The 22,173-nt window shown below is 36.1% G+C and overlaps 1 protein-coding gene across 2 annotated transcripts in view; it reads right to left on the bottom strand.

The window, feature by feature from the left end:
- EMCN (endomucin) overlaps positions 1 to 19,370 on the bottom strand; it is a 93,946-nt gene extending 74,576 nt beyond the window's left edge. Inside the window, exon 1 of one of the 2 annotated variants that reach the window (XM_030865592.3) lies at positions 19,150 to 19,370. In XM_030865592.3, coding sequence (XP_030721452.1) covers positions 19,150 to 19,219 — 70 coding nt within the window. In that variant the 5' untranslated portion in view covers positions 19,220 to 19,370. Of the gene's footprint in view, positions 1 to 1,309; positions 1,523 to 19,149 lie in introns of those variants that run through there. The other variant, XM_060299758.2, reaches the window with a different exon arrangement.
- Between the last annotated feature and the right edge of the window lie 2,803 nt (positions 19,371 to 22,173).

Raw genomic sequence — 22,173 nt, 5'->3', positions numbered from 1 at the left:
ATAATTTATAGTCTGCCCTCCTTCTCCACAATTCTTCCTTATCCTCTGTATTTGAGGTTTTGCATCCATGGATTCAACCAACCTCCAATTGCATAGTACTGTAGTATTTACTATTTAAAAAAATCCACATATAAGTGGACCCACACAGTTCAAACCCATGTTGTTCAAGGATCAACTGTATAAAAAAAAGGGGCCATATGACCTAAAATAATCCAGTTAGAATCTAAATCAGGTTTTTAAAGGAGAGTGTGTTGAGCTGCATTTTTAATATCTTGGATAATAGTAAGGAAATTTGCAATATAAAAATAATTAAATTATTATTCATTTACAGGACGAAGTTTAGTAGGAATAAATATAAACAACAAAAGAGCAAATGCAAAAAATGTGCAAATTTAGTAAAACAGGGTAAAAATAAATACATCAGAAAAAGGTGTAAAGGCAAAGGAAACCCCAAGCAAGAAATGAATAATTAATATGATACTTATCATATTATAAAATATATCTTATAAAATTATACTTGCAAATGGAACTGTGTGACGAGATCGTGCTATACAACTAAGAAGTAACTATTGTTATTTTGCTCAGTAGTGGTTAGATTTTTATTAGAACATGAATTCAACTTACATCTCTGCAGTTTAAACAAATAGGAGCAAAATTGTCAAAGAACAGAAACTTACATGAGTAAAGAGGTAAATTGAATTCCAGGAGGAGAAGAAAAAGGAGTTGGAATGACTTACTCTTTAATCTGAGGAAATAATATCTGAAACTAATTTAATCCTTTCCAAATTTGTTTCTTTAATATTGTTTGTCTCCTTAACTTAATTTCCCAATACGTGAATGAAAGTTAAAAATTTCACCCTAAAATTTCACCTTTTTGTTTCATTAGATGAAAAAATTCGGTAATTATTTTACTAATGTGCAGAGAAAATAAATGGACAAATACAGTTCACTAACAAATTAATTCTCATGTAAGCACATCATGAAATGCAAATGATAACTATAAACCAAATTAATTAGTAAAATATATCTGCCATGAAAATAACATGATAACTTCCATAATTAGAATGTGTAACTTTTTAATTATCTATGTTGGAAGAACAGAAAAAACTATATGCTTATAAAATTTATTAGTGTTGGTAGTAGTAATATAGTACCACAAAAAAGGTAATAAAGCATCATTCTAGTTCTGTCTACACCAGTTCTTCAATGGTAAATTAAAGCTCTCAACTTTATGAATTTAATAGGCAAGGATGTTGCCAATATTAATCGAATATTTACTGTGGATATAGTTTAAGAGAAAAGAATTTACCTTGCAATCTAGAAAAATTCCCTTGATACAGGATGTTCGTTCTGTTCATCTGAGTGTCAAAAACTCAAATGTATTTCAAATTTTATGTGATGACACTTGCATTAGCTATCTATTGCTGCACAACAAATTATTCCTAAGCATGTGTCTTAAAACAATAATCATTTATTGTCTCTCACAGTTTCTGCAGTCAGCTCAGGGCTTGATGGGTCTGGAAAATCCATTTACAAGGTGGCTCACTCCCCTTGCTGGCAAGTTGGTGCTGGCTGTCAGTGGAAGGTCTCAGTTATTTTCCACTGGGTCTCTCTGCCTGACTGTTCTCAAAACATAACACGATGGCTGGCTTCCCTCAGAGAGAGCAATCTGAGAGACCTCAGTAGAAGCCATGTGTCTTTTACTACCTAGGTTTGGAAATCACACATCACTTCCACTGACTTCCAGGACTCACACAATTCAGTCCTAAGTAAGTGTGAGAATGGCCCACCCAAGTGCTTAAATACCAAGAGGAAAGGATCATTGGAGGCCATCTTGGAGACTGGCTACCACATTACTTACAATTTGTTAGATTACTTTCAAGTACAAAGATTATTCAATTTTAAAAAATAAATTTTTGTATTCTGGAAGAAACTTCAAAGTTTTGTTTAAAATCTGAATCTACCCACTCAAATTTCCCATTGCTCCCCAATAGATAATCTGGTTTTCTATCCCTTAAACATGGCGTTTTTATTTCCTACTCTGTAGCTTTGTTCGTGTTGTTCCTCCCTCTTCTTTATTTAAAAAAACTTTTATAGAACATGGATAATTTTTGTCTTTAAAGTTCAACTGAAGCTGTACTATCTGCATGAACCCTTATTTATTAGTTGCATCTACAGTGACTATCCTCTCCTTAGAATTTCTAAATATGCAATTCTTAAATCACAGAATTGAACATTTAATGAGTCCCTTTTCATTCAACTAACACAGATGATAACTGAATGCCTACTATGTTCTAGGACTGTGCTAGGTGATGGCATAAAATTAATTATTTATTTCCCTTACGAGTCCAAATAATTCACTTATATATCTTATATTTATGATACTGATATTTAATATATGTTTTGCAAGTATATTCTTCAAGTTGTTAAATGTGTTTTTACTTTTTTTTAATGTCCCCAAGTAAATATTTTGTGTGCAGAAAAGGTTTTATAGAGATTAATTTAGTTTTGAAGTTAATATTCAGGTTTTTTTTAAATTCATGTAATAAAAAGTCTATTTCTCGCAAGTTTTTAAGTTCAATTGACAAATGTTATTATTCTACTTATTAATGTAGAAAGTTTAGCAATCACTTAGGGTCTCTTTAACATTTAATCCCATTTATATATTTGGTTAATTAAACTCCCTTAAGTATTTAAAACTCTATTTATAAATTGAAAATAGTTAACATATACCAGTTTGCCTGCATTTTAGGGTTTTGTAGAGATAATGTATGTAAAAGTACTTTGTAAAATCTCAATTAATAAGCAAATATGGCATTATTGTTAAATTATAAAGTCAGATGTTCCACTTTGTTGAAACGATTTTATAGAAAACAAAGCACATGGCTTTGCTTATAAGTACTTTTAATAAATGTTTTAACAGTTTTTAAAAATGGTAAAAATTTTTTAAAGTACTTCTCTTACCCTGAGTTAGATGGAGATAGGAGAAAGTCGAATCTGAATGAAATTAAAGTCCTAAGGAGGATTAAACACGGCTCCTTCTCATGACAGCCTATCTGAAACACCAAGAAGCATACAAAGCAAGCTTCAATCTAGACTTCAGAAGACAGGTCCTAGCCTCACAGTAAGGACCTGGTGGAGACCAGAGATCTTGAGGTACACTAACATAAGGGTCAGCCTTCAGTCTAGTGGGGCAGATTTACAAATCAACTACTCAAATTAAATATGATGAATGCCTCTGACTACTAGATAATCCCAGGTAGAAACATCTTACAAAAGGCTACCTCAATGCAAGAGGACAAACCTGAGCAAAGGCAAGTCTTACATGAAAGGCTTCTGACCCTAAGAAAGTAAAGGTGAATGACAACCTGCAGTAAGAGAATAACAGAATGAGACTGGGAGGAAATCAATAATAGCTAAATTAAAACTTTAAAAAGTACACAGTATCTTCCCTATTCATAAGAGATTTGTTCCAGAGATGTGAGGGAAATGGGGAACTTGCAAATAGTGTATGATTAATGACAATAGAGATTTATTTGCTAAAACAAGATTGTTCTTGTCACAAAATGCTTCTGAAGGCTGTCGACATTTCTCTCCATGACTTTTCATGGTATTTCTTAAGGTTTTCTCTTTTTTCACTTAGGATCTCTTTAATGACAGTAAAAGTTATTAAATATTATTTGAATGCACTTTTTTATTGTTATCTGTGACAAAACAAGAAGTATTCATGAGACACTTGTGCAGCATAACAAGTACAATGGTGTCTCGAGGAAAAGCACCTATGCAGCTTGAGTTACAAAGTGAACTTTCTGTTTTTTTCTGCAGAATACCATTTTTACTTGAAAGGATGATTTACAAAAGAGAGTTATTTATTTATGTATTGAAATACAGTTGATTTACAACGTTATATTAGTTTCAGGTATACAGCAAAGTGATTCAGATATAAGCAGCTTTTATTTTTCCTTTCTAATTACTTTTTATCTATTTTTCTTGTTTTACTGAACTAGCTAGCATATTTAGTACAGTGTTTTATAAAAGTAGCATTGCTGGGCAAGATTGTTTCATTCTCATTGTCAAGCGAAAGCTAACATTTCTCCATTGTGTATAATGATTGCTGTAGTTTTTGAAGGTACCCTATCAGATTAAGAAAATCCCCTATAGTCTTGTTTCCTAAATGTTTTTATCAAGAAGAAATGTTGAATTCTTAAAAGTGTGTTCCCTGCATGTGTTCAGATGATCCTGTATTTTTCATTTTTATTGATTTGCTTCTTTTCTCCTTTTGCTTGATTAGTATTGGCAGAGGTTTAGCAATCTTATTAATATACACACGAATTCTTTGCATTATATATTTCTTTTCTATTTCATTAACTTTGCTTTTATTATTATTTTCTCCCTTATACTTTATGTGGGTTTACTTTAGCCTTTTAAAAATTATTTTCTTTCTAATGTGTGCATTTAAGACTATAAAGTTTCTTCTAATTACTGGTTTAGCTGTATCATACATATGCTCTTATAAAATATTTTATTTCCCTTCATCTTCAAAATATTGTTCTAATTTCTATCATGATTCTTTTTTCTATATCCATAGGTTTTTTATAAATGAATATCTTCATTTCTAAGCATACAGAAATTTCACTGTTCTAATTATAATATTGGTTTATAGCATGATTACAATAAATTCAGAGAAAATACACATCCAGGTCTTTAGCTGTTTCAAAGGAAATGTTGGTGTAAGACATCTGGCACAATATGTGAACATTAAAGTTTTAATCAGGTACCAAAATAGGTAAAATTACAAAGGGGTGGGATAAATCATTGTATGCAGAATTTCAGATAAAATATCCAAAACCTGTCTGTGGACCCTTGAATCTCTTTACCCACTGTATAACATAAAAAGAATAAAAGTGTGCAGAGATATATAGATATTATTTGAGTAGAGGTCGTCTTTGCCAAATACCTCTTTTGAATCCCATTCCAACTTCCTTCACCCCTAAGGAGCCAGGCTCGTCTGTCCCCCTGCAATTCAAACCTACCTTACTATGTGGTCCCTACAGCTGAAAGGCATAGAGGCCTTGGATCTGATTTACCCCAGGGAAATCAAAAGAATGAAGGATTGCTGCCTAGCTGCTTTGGTGTAGGACCAGGAAGGTTATTACTATGTTGAGAATAAGCCTACCTGAGCAAGGAGTGTTAGAGATAGGGATATAAGACTGTTTCCTGTGGACCAAATGAAGAGTGAGAATGAAAGAGTGGGCTGTTTTGAGTCCTGTTCCTTGGGACTGTGTGGAGAGTTGGACACTTTAGCATCAAGAAGCTCTGAGATAACACAGGATTACCGGTGCTTTGGAAGGAGTAACCACTGAACTCCCAGACTAGGATCCATCCTCATGAACCAAGTTGCTGCATGGGGAGACAGGTCCAAAAGCACACCTTTGTGGAACCCATGAAAATGCACCATTTGGTTATTGGTTTTAACCATCTTCCAGGCTCTGGGCACTACGTATGGTGCCAGGTCAAGTAATAAGTTTCATTCAACTGTCTCATTCCTCTCTTACCCTGCTTCCAATGTGGAGTGGTCAGAAAGGGGCTGGAGAGGGAATAGGGAACCAGAAAATAGAGAGCTTGTAAAGAAGCCACTTGTAGAATTCCATCTGACACAGGCATGAGCTACAGGAGAGAATTTTCAGTTATGATTTTTGTATCATATATTCTAATTTTATTTTATTTTATTTTTTTAACATCTTTATTGGAGTATAATTGCTTTACAATGGTATGTTAGTTTCAGCTTCACAACAAAATGAATCAGTTATATATATACATATGTTCCCATATCTCTTCCCGCTTGCGTCTCCCTCCCTCCCACCCTCCCTATCCCACCCCTCCAGGCGGTCACAAAGCACCGAGCTGATCTCCCTGTGCTATGCGGCTGCTTCCCACTACATATATTCTAATTTTAAATTGATAGCCTCTGCAAATTTTGTTGTCCACAGAACTGTCCATTTCTTAAGAGTAAGCAAAAAAGTCATGGAGCTTCAATATTTTTATTAAGGGCAGGAAGTTTATGTTCACCAAATAAATTGTAAAGAGGTGATGGGAAAGAAAAATAAAGTAACATTTTAATCGTGTGCTATGATTTGTTGTTTCTAAATTCTTTAAATTATTTTCTAAGTTTTATGCTTTCTCAAGACTGTGAAACAAGAGTACTAATCAGGGCTAAGTTAATTATTTATAGCATATTGTAATAAAAGCATTAATCTTTAAGAAAAATAAAAAAGAAAATGGTGACTGGAATGTCTTTAAAATTCTGAGATTGAGCTGGCAAGCCTAGTTAGTTGTAGAAAATTGTCCCAGAACCCTGTCCTTTCAAAAATCTATTGAACCACCATGCACATGGTGATAGCTTTGCAAATTGCACACGTAATGCTTAGATGAAATCCTACAGGTGAAGGGATTAACCCTATGCCCACATCTGCAAAGCAGCAAATGAGAGAGTCAGATTGGGTGGAAGTGCACATACTTTTGTAGGAATGAGAGCATCCCCAATTTAAAGGGGGCACTTATTACTCAGGTTTAACCGAGTGCTGCTGTGAGGAAATATGAAACCCAGAGTTGCCAAAAGAGCTGAAAATAAGATTTTCTCTTTCTTTCTCTGTCGCCGTTGTTGTTTTGTGAAACTTGCTGATTTTTAAATAGTAGCTTGTAGTCATAAAACATTGTGTGGCCAAACAACACACTTCTGCCAGTTAGATATCAGAGGTTTCTAGTTTGTAAAACTCTGGAAGAGAGGCTGTTGACTTCTTTCTAAAACTTATCTTATCCTGGTTTATTAAGAAATAGCAGGGTAATGACCAGTTTACAGATTTGTTTGTCATTTTCTAATACTGGAGGTTTTCCTGTATATATTGCCCAGATTCATAACTTCACCGCTTCTCCATTTCTCTTCATGCTCAAATGCTAATCATTTAATCCTCCCTACCTTCTCAAATTCCTCTGGCTCTTAACAGTTCTCTGGGAACCAGAAATACTTGTGTTTGGATTATCAAACACATCCTGACCCCACTTGAAACTTTGATAGGACTACTATAGCTGTTTCCCTAATCAATCCTTTATTCAAGGTGGCTAATTTTCTTGAGCAGCCTACACAGCAGAGGCTCCTGGTCTTTTGGTATTAATGAAAACAGAAGGGAGGCTAATAGCAGAATGGAAAGCAGTCCATAAGATCTTACAATGAGTAGGGAGTAAAGACTCTCCTTTATAAAGAGATGGTCAAAAAAAGCTGGAATTTAAGCCTATGTGACTAGGAAGATTTCAACGTTTCCACTAATATTTGTCTTGACCAAATCAAGTTTCCTATTATCCTAAACTAGTGTAAGTAAAAAAGAAAAGAAGAAATTAGGTTATACTGAATTAATACCAAAATTTTCCCTGAAGGCACTACACCCTAGCACTTTTCTGAAAGATAAACACCTCCAGACACCTCTGGTTATCTTGCAGGTATGGGACAGTGAAAAGAGCTCAGAGGACTAGTCACAAACTTGAGTCTAGTCTAGGATTTCTCAGAGGGTATTTCAATGTACAAGTGTATAAAAATTATCTGTAGTAACTGCTGGAAAAATAGTTTTCTGTGTTTTACTGAAAGGGAGTGGCCTGGAGATCACTGGGAAAAAATATTTTAATAGATATTTTAACACTGAGGGCTACTGCTTTGAGTCACTAAGTGCGAGTCCTTGGGCTTTCCTCCTCTGATAATGAGCACAGATAACACCAGCTTGGCCAATCCCCTGGCTAATGTCAAGGATTAAATGAGATATTTGATCAGTGAAAGTGCTTTGAAAAATTCAGCATTCAGCCAAAGCAATGGATGGAGGAATGAACTGGCAAGAGATTTAATGATAAGAAAGAAATCTACAAGGTATTGGATCTGTAAAAGTGGCTAGAGGGCCGATGGGGAAAGCTCCTCCCAAATCATTAGAGCATTTAGAATGTCTCCCCATCTATTTGTAGTGAGGTGGATGGACCTAGATTCTGTTATACAGACTGCAGTAAGTCAGAAAGAGAAAGACAAATACCGTATGCTAACACATATATATGGAATCTAAAAAAAAAAAAAAAAAATTGGCTCTGAAGAACCTAGGGGCAGGACAGTAATAAAGACCCAGAAGTAGAGAATGGACTTGAGGACACAGGAGGGGGAAGGGTAAGCTGGGACGAAGTGAGAGAGTGGCATGGACATATATACACTACCAAATGTAAAATAGATAGCTAGTGGGAAGCAGCCGCATAGCACAGGGAGATCAGCTTGGTGCTTTGAGACCACCTAGAGAGCTGGGATAGGGAGGGTGGGAGGGAGAGCAAGAGGGAGGAGATATAGGAACATATGTATACGTATAGCTCATTCACTTTGTTATACAGCAGAAAATAACACACCATTGTAAAGCAATTATACTCCAATAAAGATGTTAAAAAAAAGAATGTCTCCCCATCTCTCTATCAGCCTTCCTCCACTTCTCATTCTTGACCTTTCTCCATCCCAGCCCCTTCAGAGAGCCTCTGCCTCTCTATCAGCCTCCATCACTTTTTCCATCTCTTTTAACCTCATTTTTCCTCTCAATCTTTTTCTGACGTCAGAAAATTTCCTTCTCTCTCTCTCAGTCCTTTTTTCTACCCCTCCCTCAGCCAAGCCAAATACAAATAATGCCATGTAGAAAAATGGAAAAAAGATCTTTCATTGGTACGTACTCTGAGAAATGTTGCTCACGGCAGAGAATTGGCTTTTTCACATGCAAAGAAGATCCGTTCTAACAGCCCTATCTGAAAATTCCCAAAGGAGGTAAACATTAGGGAACAGAATTGAACATCTTGCTCCAGAATGAACATATTTAGGAATCACAGAATGAAAATGAAGCAAGATAACTTGAGGCGAAATGTACAGAAATTGCTCACTACAGGAAGATCGTACAATTGTAGATCCAGGAGAAAACGTCAATATCGATTAGTCAAACCACATCATGTTATAGATGGAGAACTGAAAGTCTTGAGAGGTTAAAAAAAAAAATTGCTTAGCTCAGTCACACAGCAAGCTTGCGGCTGCTGGTGACGAAAGCCAAAGGGTCTTGGCTCAGAGGACGGCGCGCCCCGCACAGGTGCACAGCGTTGGTCTGTGACACCAGCCAGAGCTCAATGAGAAAAGGAGGGAAGAGAACATCTTATATTCCAAATATGTGGAAGGAGCTACAGCAGGTTTTCTTTTATGTAATACGATCGTAAAATGGTATATGCGTTGTAGGACTTTTGTGTTTTTATTTGACAAAGGAAAAAGCTGTTCGTCCCATGTCAACTGCCCAGATGGCACTTTGATTATTTATTGATCAGTGACAATTTAAAAATCTGGGAATAATTGAATTATTGGATACCTTTACTTCTGAACAGGATTAGATAGGATAAAGTTATTTATTTGACCTTCTGAACCAAGACTTCAGAAACAGAGAGGTGACTTCTGTAATCAGCGTGTCTTGAATTTCCATAATTTTACATTTTGTTCTAGTGGCGGTAAGGATTATTCTGAGCTAAATGATTCAGGATTACCTGATGAATGGTGCCTAGAATAAAAGGATACCAATTTTTTCTTGTGAGCAAGACACAGGAATGATTCAATACTTGCCTTCAGATAATCACACCATTCTGGTGTGATTTGGACAGTTGATGTAAACGAAAGGCAGGCATTTTCTGTTATTCATACAAATATAAGACAGTAGGTCAACTTCATAAAGGAAATCAAATAAGTTCAGCCAATGAAGAGAGTATCCTAAAATGACACTCACAGCTTCTCCACAACCCAGGCCAAGGATAAAAATAACTATTGTGGGCTTCCCTGGTGGCACAGTGGTCGAGAGTCCACCTGCCGATGCAGGGGACACGGGTTCGTGCCCCGGTCCGGGAAGATCCCACGTGCCGCGGAGCGGCTGGGCCTGTAAGCCATGGCCGCTGAGCCTGCGCATCCGGAGCCTGTGCTCCGCAGCGGGAGAGGCCACAACAGTGAAAGGCCCATGTACTGCTAGCTAAATAAATAAATAAATAAATAAATTATATATATATTGTCCTCAAGTCACTGAAAACAAAGCCAGGAATGCCTTGGGTATTTTCAACTCTGCTGACTTTTGAAGAAATACAGTTCTCCAAATTAAAGCAAGAGCCAGTTGGTAAGCATCACCTATGTGTTCAAAGATAGGTCATGGGGAAAACAATGATCAATTAGACATTGTCCTTGCTTCCAAGAGATTTATGTTTAGTTAGGTTGTAATGGACTCTAATAAGGGTTTTTTAAATGATTGACAACATTGTCATTTTTCTTCTACTTTGCAAATCTATAGAGTTTTAAACATTAATTGATATAAAACTTGCACCCAACAAATGAGGCCTTCAGAAAATGAAAAAGAAAAAAAAAAGTTTATAGATTCACATAATTTAAATATCTTAATCCCAATAATGCAATTAACATTAATAAACCTTTAAATTAGTTAATTATGTGCATTTAAAAAGGTGATTCTCACTTTTTAAAATTGGATTTGCGGGGGAGAGATAACTGGGGGATGTCTCACTGTTGGACAGAGGAGTTGTCAGAATAGCCTTGAGCTGACAAATGCAGGAGTGGCCTCTCTTCCCTAGGGAAAGTGTGTGAGAGTTCAGCATTTATGTCCTCATACTTGCTGAATGCCCTAGGAGGACAATTTCACAGTTCATACCACACATACACACACACACACACACACACAAATCGTTCCTTTTCCCACTTCAGTTAAAAATAAGTTTGGGGGGAAGGGGAAGCTGGGATGAAGTGAGAGAGTGGCATGGACATATATACACTATCAAACGTGAAATAGATAGCTAGTGGGAAGCTGCTGCGTAACACAAGGAGATCAACTCGATGCTTTGTGAAGACCTAGGGGGGTGGGATAGGGAGGGTGGGAGGGAGGCTCAAGAGGGAGGGAATATGGGGATATATATATATACATACAGCTGATTCACTTTTTTGTACAGCAGAAACTAACACAACATTGTAAAGCATTTATACTCCAATAAAGATGTGGGGAAAAAAAATAAGTTCAATGTGTGATACAAATGATATTCTGTGTTTTGTGTGTGTGTTTTTTTTAACTTGGGCATAATTTCAACACATAGCAATTTGAGTGTGTAGCAGCCATAAAAAAATATGTAAAGGTACATGGCTAAAAGAGCAATGATGGATTGGCAGTTAAAGGCCCAGACAGTAAAGAAAAATTCTCAAATTATGAAGTACATTCCTCTTCATCTGTTGATTCCGTGAGTTAAATGTTAGGTTGCATATTAATAACTAAATTTTAATAGTGATTTATGACTTACAGAGCATCTAAAATAGGTTTTCCAATTATTTAATACCAATATTGTGTCAACAATTATCATTTTTCTCATTTTTAGATAAAGAAACTGAGGGTAACAAGCATTTAGTGTCTTGGCTGGCTTCAGCATACTAAGAAGCTGGATCCAAAGTTGGTTGGTTCTCACATTAAGAACAAAGTTCCTTCCACTAACCTATCCCACCTCTAAGAGTAAGCAATGCTCAATACTTTAAGATAAGAAATAATATTTGAGGATGTTGACTATTCTCAGACTAAAAAGTTAGAATTTTCGTTAAACACAAGTACAATTTTGCTTATTAATTTGAGTGAGTAGTTTATACGGTGAGTTAAATAACTTACAAATCTGAAAAGCATCTTAGATAATATACCAGTCTGTATATGTCAAATTGTGCCTGTATATATTATGATTAAGAACATAACTGGCAATCGTATTTCATTCCTACTTCAATTCTATTGTGAAAAATTATGTGCTGGTTTTTCTCTTTGTGAGAATGAACATTGTAATTATTTAAATATTTGCTGATTCCAGATTGGAATCAACTTGGCAATAAAGTAGTTTGTCTAAGGAATTGGATATTATAATCTGTAGGATTCTGAGTTCCCAAACTCAGCAAAACATAGAGTCATTGTATACTGGACACTATTCTCAGTGTTTTTGTGTATTACCTCACACGATCCTCCCAATATCCCTATGAGGTGAGACTGTACTTATCCCTATTTTATAGCTGAGAAAGCTGAAGGTTAAGTAACTTGCCCGAGTTCACATAGATAGTAAGTGGCAGAGCTGGAATTTGAACCCAGACAGTCTGGCTCCAGAAGAATTATAGATGTGACACTAAGTAATTATTTCACTAATAGTTATTTCCTCTTTGCTTCTTTCCTTCTCTTCTAAGTCCCATATTAGCTGCACTGACATTTGTATCAGAGCCAAGAACATTATTTTTTTCCAACCAACATAACAGTGAGTAGGTAGGGAAATGCCTACAACTCCTTTAACCCATCCCCTAATAATTAATTGAATCCAGGATATTAAGTGGCTAATTAGCACTAAGTAGAAATTCATTCATAGCACTGTGGTCTTAGTTTGCAGTTTAGAGGTGCTGAAGGGGCTATGAGAGGCAGCAGTGCTTCCAAACGACTCAAGTGGAACGTCTCTACCCTTATTCTTCTGATCAGAAAAACTCAACTTATTGCAGTTGTACTGCATTGGAAGATAGCAAGCTAGAAGGGAAGATTTTGAAGAATAATATTCTCTGATTTGATTTTAAGCACTATCACTCTAGGATAACTTTACACTATCTCCAAGCCTCGGTGTCCTAATCAGTAAAATGGGAATGACAAAGCTGGCCTTGAAATGTTGTGATGGAAGTAATGTGTGTAAAGTGCCAGGTACAACAAATGGTAGATGTCAGTAGATGTTGTAACAATACATATCTTGGTTAACTTGGACCAGACCTAGTTGTGATCTCCATTTTTCTTTTTTTCTTTTTTTTTGGCCGCATCTTGCAGCTTGCAGGATCTTAGTTCCCCAGCCGGGGATAGAACACACACTCCCTGCAGTGGAAGTGCAGTGGAAGTCTTAACCACTGGACCACCAGGGAAGTCTCCATTCTCTGTTTTTTGACACAACTAATTTAGGTTTAGGCCAGAATATGACTGATTAAACAGAATAAAAATCAGTTTACATTTCAGATGAGCAGCACACTAAGAATAGAATCAATGACATTGACATTTTTGACTACCAACCTCACAATATAGTTCCTTATTGACTCTATACAGACAAATGATTGCCTTAGGAAAGGACCTGCTTAGAATATTGTTTAACTTATTCAACAAAAGCTTTATCGAATTTTTTCTTGAAATGAAGAGGAAGAAAGGTAGTGAATATCAATTAGAATATCAGAGAAACTCTGGTATAATGTATATATTATCATCCAAACCAAAATGTTCCCATCAGAAAATAATCAATCCTGAATTTCTCCAAAAAGCAGAGCCTGAGACAAGGGTTTGTATGAAGTTTGTAAAGGAAAGTGATGTCAAGAAAAGGAGTAGAGAACTAAAATAGTGAAAATGGAGCAGCAATAGAAGAGGAAAGCATTTATTCACTGGCCCCTTTCTTCTTTTGGGCAAAGCCTGTCTCATAGAGTGCTAAGGCTCCTGCACTTCTAGCTCAGATACACAACAGTGCCAGGTGGGTTTCTGTAGGTGAAGCATGCCTTAGTATGAGAACAACAGGAGACAGGAAAGCAAGAGATACTCATTCACGTGAGACAAGATACTGTCAAGCTACACCTGAGAGGTTGCCATAGCAATGGTTAGATTAAAGGCATCCAGAGAGGATGTAGGTGGCTGCTTCTATATAGAGACTAGTTATGATTACCTCTACTGATATGTCATTCTACAAGACACAAAACCTCTATTCAAGTTTAGAAAACTATTTTTTTTATGGTTGCCAGACTTTGGGAATCATATAGTGGCCCTTCTAGATGTGATTGACACCACTAATCTTTCCCATGCTACTGTTGATATTGTGTGCAACAGTAGAAAAGGAAAAAGGATCTTACTTGTTAACTAAAAGAACTTCTTTTAACACTCAACAGGCATTATTAGCCTAACCTGACAGAGCTATAATGACCCACAGGAATTCACTAACAGGAATGGAGACATTTACTACACAGGAATGGAATGGAATGTCGTTTAGAGTCAATTCCTGCTTTGACATTCAAGGTTTAGAAAAACACATCTCAGATTGTTCTCAGAGGTAAAGAGGAAGTTGGAAAGTGATGACTAAGAAAAAAAGAATATAAGGAACTTGGACTAGATAATTATTTACAAGTTAAAATATTTACCTGAAGCTTGAAATATAATGTCATCAATGAAAAGGAAAGGATGGGCAACTATCCAGTAAATTAGAAGCTTTTTGAAACGTTCAGACGTTCATCTTTTTTTCTCAACATCTGAATAATTACAATCAGCAAGATAAAATTGCCAATTTGCCAGTGACAACTGTTATGAGTCTCTTAAAAATAAGAATTCTAGAATGATCACTTCTACTTTTAAAGATCATTGAAGAAAAAAAGAGTAGTAAGGAAAGTATGCCAAATAAAAGGCTTGGAAACTTTTCCCATTGAATTTGTTTCCACACTCATTCACTCTTTCTATAATAGATCACCCACTTCAGGTAAGATCTATTGATAGTGACTAAGCTAAGAGGAAGTAACAAGTAAGATAATCTGCTCTGAAGCAACACATATGTTACTTAAAATAACACATGAGTTAATGATGTACGATATTTATTTAATTTTTTTCCAACTTCTCTTATGTGAACTTTGCTTTTAGAAAAAAAGGCATTTTGTATTTTTGAGAAATTGGTTGGTAATAAGGTTTCTCCTTGAATATTTATAGCCATAGAAGATATTACATAAAGTATTTGATACCCAAAAAAGGAGAAGTAGAATCAATTTTATTTAGATATTCTTCCTCCCAATGATTATAGTCAGAGTAGTTTATTCGTCCAGGTTTGCTGTAAATTACTGTCACCTGGTACTAGGTTGTCCACCTACCCCTAACATCTTCTCCTCTGCTGGAGTTTGGGAATTGACTTACTTTGATAAGAAGCCCCTTTCCATATATTTGGCTCGTGCTTTCATAGCCAGGGATCAAAATACTCCACTTATTTTCATGTTATGTTCTGTGATTCATACCTGTCCACAACTCTTTCACAAGGATAAGGTAGTAAACAAAAAGTGATTATCAGAGTAAGAAATTAAAAATGGATAGGCAACTATATCATTCATTTATGCATTCATTCAGCTTATTATATCCTTATTATGTGTTTAGAACTGTTACTATCCAGACTATAATAAATATGACCCTTACTTTCATGGTGCTTATAGTCTGGTACAGGGGATAAGATATGCACACAAATAACTAAGATAAAGTTGGAAAATAAGGGCCATAAGAGAGTTACAAATATGGGCGTCCAGCAGAGAAATAAATTGCCTCGCTATGTTACTAATCTTCCAGTGAGTAGGACAGGACTAAAATCTCTTGGCAGACAAGTGTAAAGAACACTCATCCCCCACCATCACCTCCAGGGGCATTCCACCTACCAACCAGACGATTTTAACCTACCATTGGACATCTCTATTTGAATATCTTATTAAGACTTCGAACTCACCATGTTCAAAATCAAGTTCATCACTTTCTCCCGAAACCATCTCCTCCTATCTTTCCATACGTCTGGTCCCAATCCATTTCCCTACTTCTGTTATTCAAATAACACGCTACACCTCAGTCACTATCTCTCTCATAGCCAGTCAATAATACGGCGTCACAAACTTCCTACTTCTTTAAAGCTCTTCCCTAGACCCTTCTTTTCATTTTATTGACAGACTTTCAGACTTGGAATAACACTTGAACCATTTTCTTTAGCTTTTCTCTCTCCTGACTGCAATAGTCTAATGTATACCCTGTTGACAGATTAATCTTCTCAGTTTATGGTCCCAATCAGATAATTCCCATGCTCAAACACATTTAGAGAATCCAATGTAATTAACTACCTGAGTCAATATTACTCATCCTGGTATTCAACATATCCTGAGGCTATATTTCCAACACTTAAACTCTGTCCAATCTGTGACCTCCTTACATTTCTAGACTGGAACATACTGATGTTTTAAAGTTCCTATTCAAGAAATTCCATCCATCCAACCTGTTTCTCAAGTTTCAAAGTTTATCATAATTTCCACTTTTATATGAAGGCTTTTCTGATGTTCCTACACCCAAAACTAAGCTAGTTGTGAATTCTCCACAGCATTCTTTATTTACCACTTAAGACTTACGATAGAATCAAACTTGTAATTATTTGGCGCTCCTCTCTCCCCACCACTTCTAGGACAAGGGCTGAGTCACAGTGATCGCTATAAACCTACAGCGTCTAGCATAGTGTTTGTCTTAGAGGGTGTTCAATCCATTTTTTTTTTCCCATGACACTGAATGTTCAATCCCTAACAAATGAATTTCAACAAGCAATTAAATTCTTCTTCAGACACCAATAAAGTGACGTGTGTTCCTGCTTGCAGATGGCTAAAACATTTTAATCTTTCCTAAATTAATGTAAAGTTCAAAAAGCAAATGGCACTTGAAAAGTAAATTGCTTCCAGGGCCTCCTTTTTCTTGGAATCCTTCTTCATTTAACTTTTCTCAGTCCTGACAGTCTAAAGCTCATCAGTCTAGACTTAAAAGCCAAAGGAGCTTAAAAGCCACGCAGGGGTCTGTTCAGTTTTAAATACAATTTAGAAAACCTTGGGAAAGAATGACAGTTCCTTTTCAAGAACCTCCCATACATACTTCAATAGAACAGCTTTCCAAATTGGAAACTGTAAAATATTGTACTGCTCACCAAGTAATAAAGTCACTCACTGCCGTGCAGAAAGATTTCCTTGGTTTTCACGAAGAGCACAAAAAACTATATTGTATTTATTTAAATCTGAAACTGACAAAAAAGACAAAGAAAAAGAAAAGTAGTCAATTTCTCTAAAAGATCATTATTTAGGAATAAATTACTATGCAAAAAAGCATGGATCTTCTTGACAACTTGTGAATTTAAGGCAGATGAAATGCCTCCTTCTGTACTCCTATAATCAACTCTGCTGATGAAATATGTTAAGCATTCTAAGCTTGGGGAACATATAAAGCTTTGAAATCAATGTGTTTCCGGTACAGGGGGTTAGGAAAAGAACTTAATAAATCAGCTTAGGAAATGCTTCATTTCCTGAACCGTATCTGGGAAGGAAAACATAAAACAGGCAGAACCAGGTGCAAAAAAAATCATACACGTGGATGGGAAAATCTCTTCCAGTTCCTTGTAGGCCTCACTCCGATGGTCAATTTATGCTCCTGAACCAGCACTTCTTTTTCTAGGATAAATGGGGTAGATTTTACAGACACTTGCCTTAAAATTAACAAAGGCTCCCTGGCAGAGGTTGAAAGAGATAGTCATTATGTAACCGCTGTCTCTGCTCAAATAAGAAATTATCTTACTATTGACATATATACACTAATATGTATAAAATGGGTAACTAATAAGAACCTGCTGTATAAAAATATAAACAAAATTAAATTAAAAAAAAGAAATTATCTTACTTTGGTTAATAGTTCATTAGAAAGAAGACACTATTAATAGAGAGGTTGGGCTCATTACCAATGAGCTAAAGGACGCTGGTTTTATTCCTACAATGATCATAATAGAAAAATCTTCCAGGTCATCTCTGGGTTATCCTTCACCTTTCCAGCTTCCTTACGGTCAGGTTTTGTAGGCTACTTCTATTGATTCTATTCCACTTTGCTTTCTGAAGTACATGTAATCCATTCCTATCTATCTCTCCCATGCAAACTGAAGAGTTACTTATAAGCTAGTGCACTGATTTCTGTGTCATCTCATAAATATTCTTTATTAAAAAAAAATCAGAACTTTGTAACTCATCTAAGTGAAATTTTCTGGTCTTATACCCACTTCAGCTTAACCCTGGAAAGTCCCAGATGGATTGTAATCAATCGTATGTGATTTTGCAGTGTTTGGGCATTTGTACTAAATTTATATAACATATTTTGAGAAATTAATGATAAATATTGTTCAAGAGGGAGTGTGTTTATTTTTTCCTACCTAATCACTGCAAATGGAATTTTGTAAGCAGTGAAGTTTGAAAAGAGCACATGCACAATAAAATTAGAATTGAGGTTTTTCCAGGGCTCCTCAGAGCCAGAATCAATGTGTCCCAACCGTGTTCTTTTATGATAGTTTGTACTTTAGTTTTCGCACCTATTAAATCTGTCTTATGTTAGATTTACATGCTTATTTCTCCCAATAGTGCATTTGCCACTGTGGGCAAGGACAATGTCTTAACTCATTTTTGTATTCCTTGCACTGCTGAATACATGGTGAGAGCCTAATAAATATTGATTAAATCTAATTGCTTACAGTAAATCCCTCCGGAAGGGTTAAAAGTCAAATGTAATAATTTCTTGCAACTGGTCATTAATATAGTCAGGGCTTATGTAGGTGCATATATATCCTTTATCTAAGTTTCAGAACCTGCAGTCAATGGGTAGGGTTTTTATGTCTATAAATTCCCTGAAATGTTATGCAAAATATTGTACGTATGTGTGTAGATCTGTGTTAATTTCTAGAGCAAGCATCCATAAACTTTAATCAAGTGACTCTCCTCCATTCTCACCCTCACCCTCAAGATATTAAGATTCACTTGCCCAGGCAGTTTTATCCAACCTCTCAATTTATCAGAGCCGAAAGATAGTTGGGACAAATATAGGCCAGCGTCTGCAGAGCAATGTTTCTGATTACAGCCTTTCACCGGTACATGACAATCTTGTTATTTCTAGACTTACGTCTGAAAAGAGCACATTTTTGAGAAATAGTCCATTTTTAGCCAGCATTGGATCCCCAGATTGTTACTCTCTGAAAAGGCTATTGTATATTCCCGGTACCTTTACGATGCCATGGAACACACTTCAAGGCCGCTGCAGCAGCAAACACTTTCCTTCCGTGAAAACAAACATCCTCTCTGCAGAGCCTTCTCCACGCATCCCCCCGTCCACGCACACACACTCAACTCAGCAAACGCACTGCTGCGTCTACTTCTCAGGGGAGGCTCCCTGAAGGTAAACTGAGGCTCAGAGCCGCCCACTAGTGATTTCTGATCCACACCGTCAGAACAATAAGAGAAAAGGGTACCTGCGTCGTCCAAACCGCTACAAAGACTGGACAGAAGAAGACAAAGTATGGTCCCTTGAAGCAGTTTCATGGTGCCTGTGGCTCGTCACAGTGGCTCTTCTCTCCAGAGTCAGGCAGGGACAACTCCCTCCCAGCCTGGCAGGGCCTTCTCAGCAAATGGAAAAGGTGTGCTGGACTTGAACAGCCACTGCCCATGCCTACTTATTTCGGGGGCTCTGATAAAGAACAGGAGGAAATGCACACACTCCCTTTGGGAGTTCAGCAGAGAGGAGATTTATTGTTTCAGTCCCTTACAGGAACTTTTTTTTTTCTCTTCCTTTGGCAGCCACTTGTGTTTTTGTTACTACATTATTTTGTTCTTCTTCAACAAAAAGGTCAGGACGGGTTTTGAACAGAAAGAGATCTTTCTTGAGAATGGATCTTACAGGCTTTCTAACTTTTGTTTTGAAAGCATGTTTTGGAGTGTTTATAAAGGGGCCTTATTAAACAACGACTTGGTTTGGATAAAGAGGCTTTAATTGCCTGAGGGTTAAATTTGAGAGCAGAATCCACAAAGAATCAACTTTTCTTCTCTCTTTCCAACTTGAAAGCCAGATCAGTAAAGACCACCTTCTGGAGATAAGTGCAAAACTTTATTAAGTAGATCATGCTCTGACTTGAGTAAGTGAAAAGACTTCTTATCTGATGGCCAGGGAGGTTTTTCAGGATATTTCTAATAGAATTAAGTAAAGACCCGTGAGTGCTCACGGCTCATTCCTGGTCTTATTGTTGGAATTCGTTGAAGGAAAAGGAAAAAATACTTATAATACCCTGTGGATACTCTTCTCTAGGAAATGTGATGGGAATGGCACTGGGATGGAATGCCCTTGTAACAAGTCAATGAAGTAGGGAGAGATGGAGTCTTGGACCAGAATGTCAATCAGGCAAGATACTCTGTGTATTAAGGATCTCTTTGATGTTAATAGCAATTGATTAAAACATGGTGCTAACGCAGGCTCAGCCCTGACTAAAATCCCTGTGTGTGTGCGCCAAGTAATTCTACACTTCTCCCCAGCCACAGGCTACACGTCTAAACTCAGCCAATCGTCCTTTATATACCTTTAGGCATGAAGCCCCTGGACAAAAGAGTGTCAGTGGGTCAATATTAATTCATCTGTTCCGCCAAGAAAACTATTCCAAAAGTACACCTTTATCTGTTTATAAGGAGGACATACATTTCACTGCTGCGCGGTGCAGGGAAGGACTTATTCCGAGAGTGGATAGAGCAAGTTGATTGATCAAAACACCCCAAAAACTAGGTTGTTTTATCCTAAGTTATACCAAGTCTCAGAAGAGCCTCTAAGTGTCTATTTTGTGTATAAAACCTAATTTTACCCTTTCTTCTAAGTAATTTTCTAAAACAGACTGTCTTTGGAGCTGTTACTTTATTTGTCATATCCTGGAGAGTATAAAGATAGCAATGTATGTGAATAGATGTCACATGCACTTTCCAGAAATAAATTGGGGTGTGGCCATGAACTCACAGTGGAGCCACTCACATTACCTCACTTCCTGCTCCTTCCTCTGCTTTAACTAGGGAGTTTTCAGCACACATGGTCAGTCCTGATGTTGGTCACAATCATTGTTGCAGGAATTCAATAGCATTTTGATTTCTTTGATTCTGATGCCTGACTGCTAGGCATTTCCGTGAAAAACATTAGATGCCTATTCCAAGAATGCTTGATAATAGAATATTATGTCTATTTAAAAGATAAGACCTGTAGATGAAGAAAATAAAAACAAAATCTGAGAAATGCATTTTTAAATGGTTAGGCAAAAAAAAAAAAAAAAGGAAAAATAGGAGTAATACAGTAGGTCAGCTTTATCTTAATAGATCAGGGGTATCTTTAAGGTAAAAGAATTCATTGAAACAGTGGCGACTGCAAGAAGAGACAGATCAATGGTATAAAATAGAAAGTACAGACACAGAAATATATATAGCTATCTACATATATACATAGGTATATTTGCCCATATGTGTGTGTGGCGAGCTTAGATATAGATGAATTTAATATACAGCAAATGTGATGAGTAGAATGTATTATTTAATAGGTGATTTTTGACAGGTTTTTAACCATCTTAAAAAAAATTAAAGTTAGGTATCTACTTCAAATACCAAAATAAATTTCTTATATGTTAAAGATTTAAACATAAAAAACAAAATTATAACATTCTAAAAGATAACATGGGTGACTATTTGCATATAACTGGGGTAGAGAGGACATTTTATGCATAACTCCAAAAGCAGAATACATAAAAGAAAGACTTGATCTTTTTTCTTACATAGGAATTAAAAGATTTTTGGCTCAACACACAAGATGAAAAGGCAAATGTAAAAGTTCATGAAAAAATAATACATAATACAGATTTGATATCCTTCATATGAAAAGACCTTTTGCTAATCAATAATAAAACAATGACTTTGCACCTGAAAATAACAACATCATAGAAGAAACAGAAGGCCAACAAAATGGAAAAGTATATTTATCTCAGTAGAAATTAAACACATGGATATTCAAGAACTGAGATAACAGATTTTTTTTTTTGCCTTTCCAATATAATTAGGTGTATTTTCTGACAATACCCAGTTTTAATTAATGTTCAAGGAAAGTTACTGTCTTATTCTTGGGGTATGACCTTTCAGGGGGATGTGACCTGACAATATACATCAAGGTTATTGATACACTAAAACAATATACATCTATGTTAAAGAACCATACTCTTTGAACTTGCAATGATATGTTTAGGAACTTATTCTAAAAAGGAAGATGCTCATTAAAGTTTATGTTATTATGAACACTTGTCAAGGACATTAATTATTGGGGAATAAGATGGAATATTCTGCCACAAAATAGTATTAAAAAATTTTTTATGGATGTGGAAACACCTTCATGATATTTTATTGCATGTATCTATGCATTTGTATGTACATATGCATATATACATATGTGTGAATATACACATGTATTTAAAATAGAAAATGTT

Source organism: Globicephala melas, chromosome 5, assembly GCF_963455315.2.
Source record: "Globicephala melas chromosome 5, mGloMel1.2, whole genome shotgun sequence".
NCBI lineage: Eukaryota > Metazoa > Chordata > Mammalia > Artiodactyla > Delphinidae > Globicephala > Globicephala melas.
The sequence above is the reverse complement of the archived record's forward strand: the minus strand, read 5'-3'. Positions and strand labels throughout refer to the sequence as shown.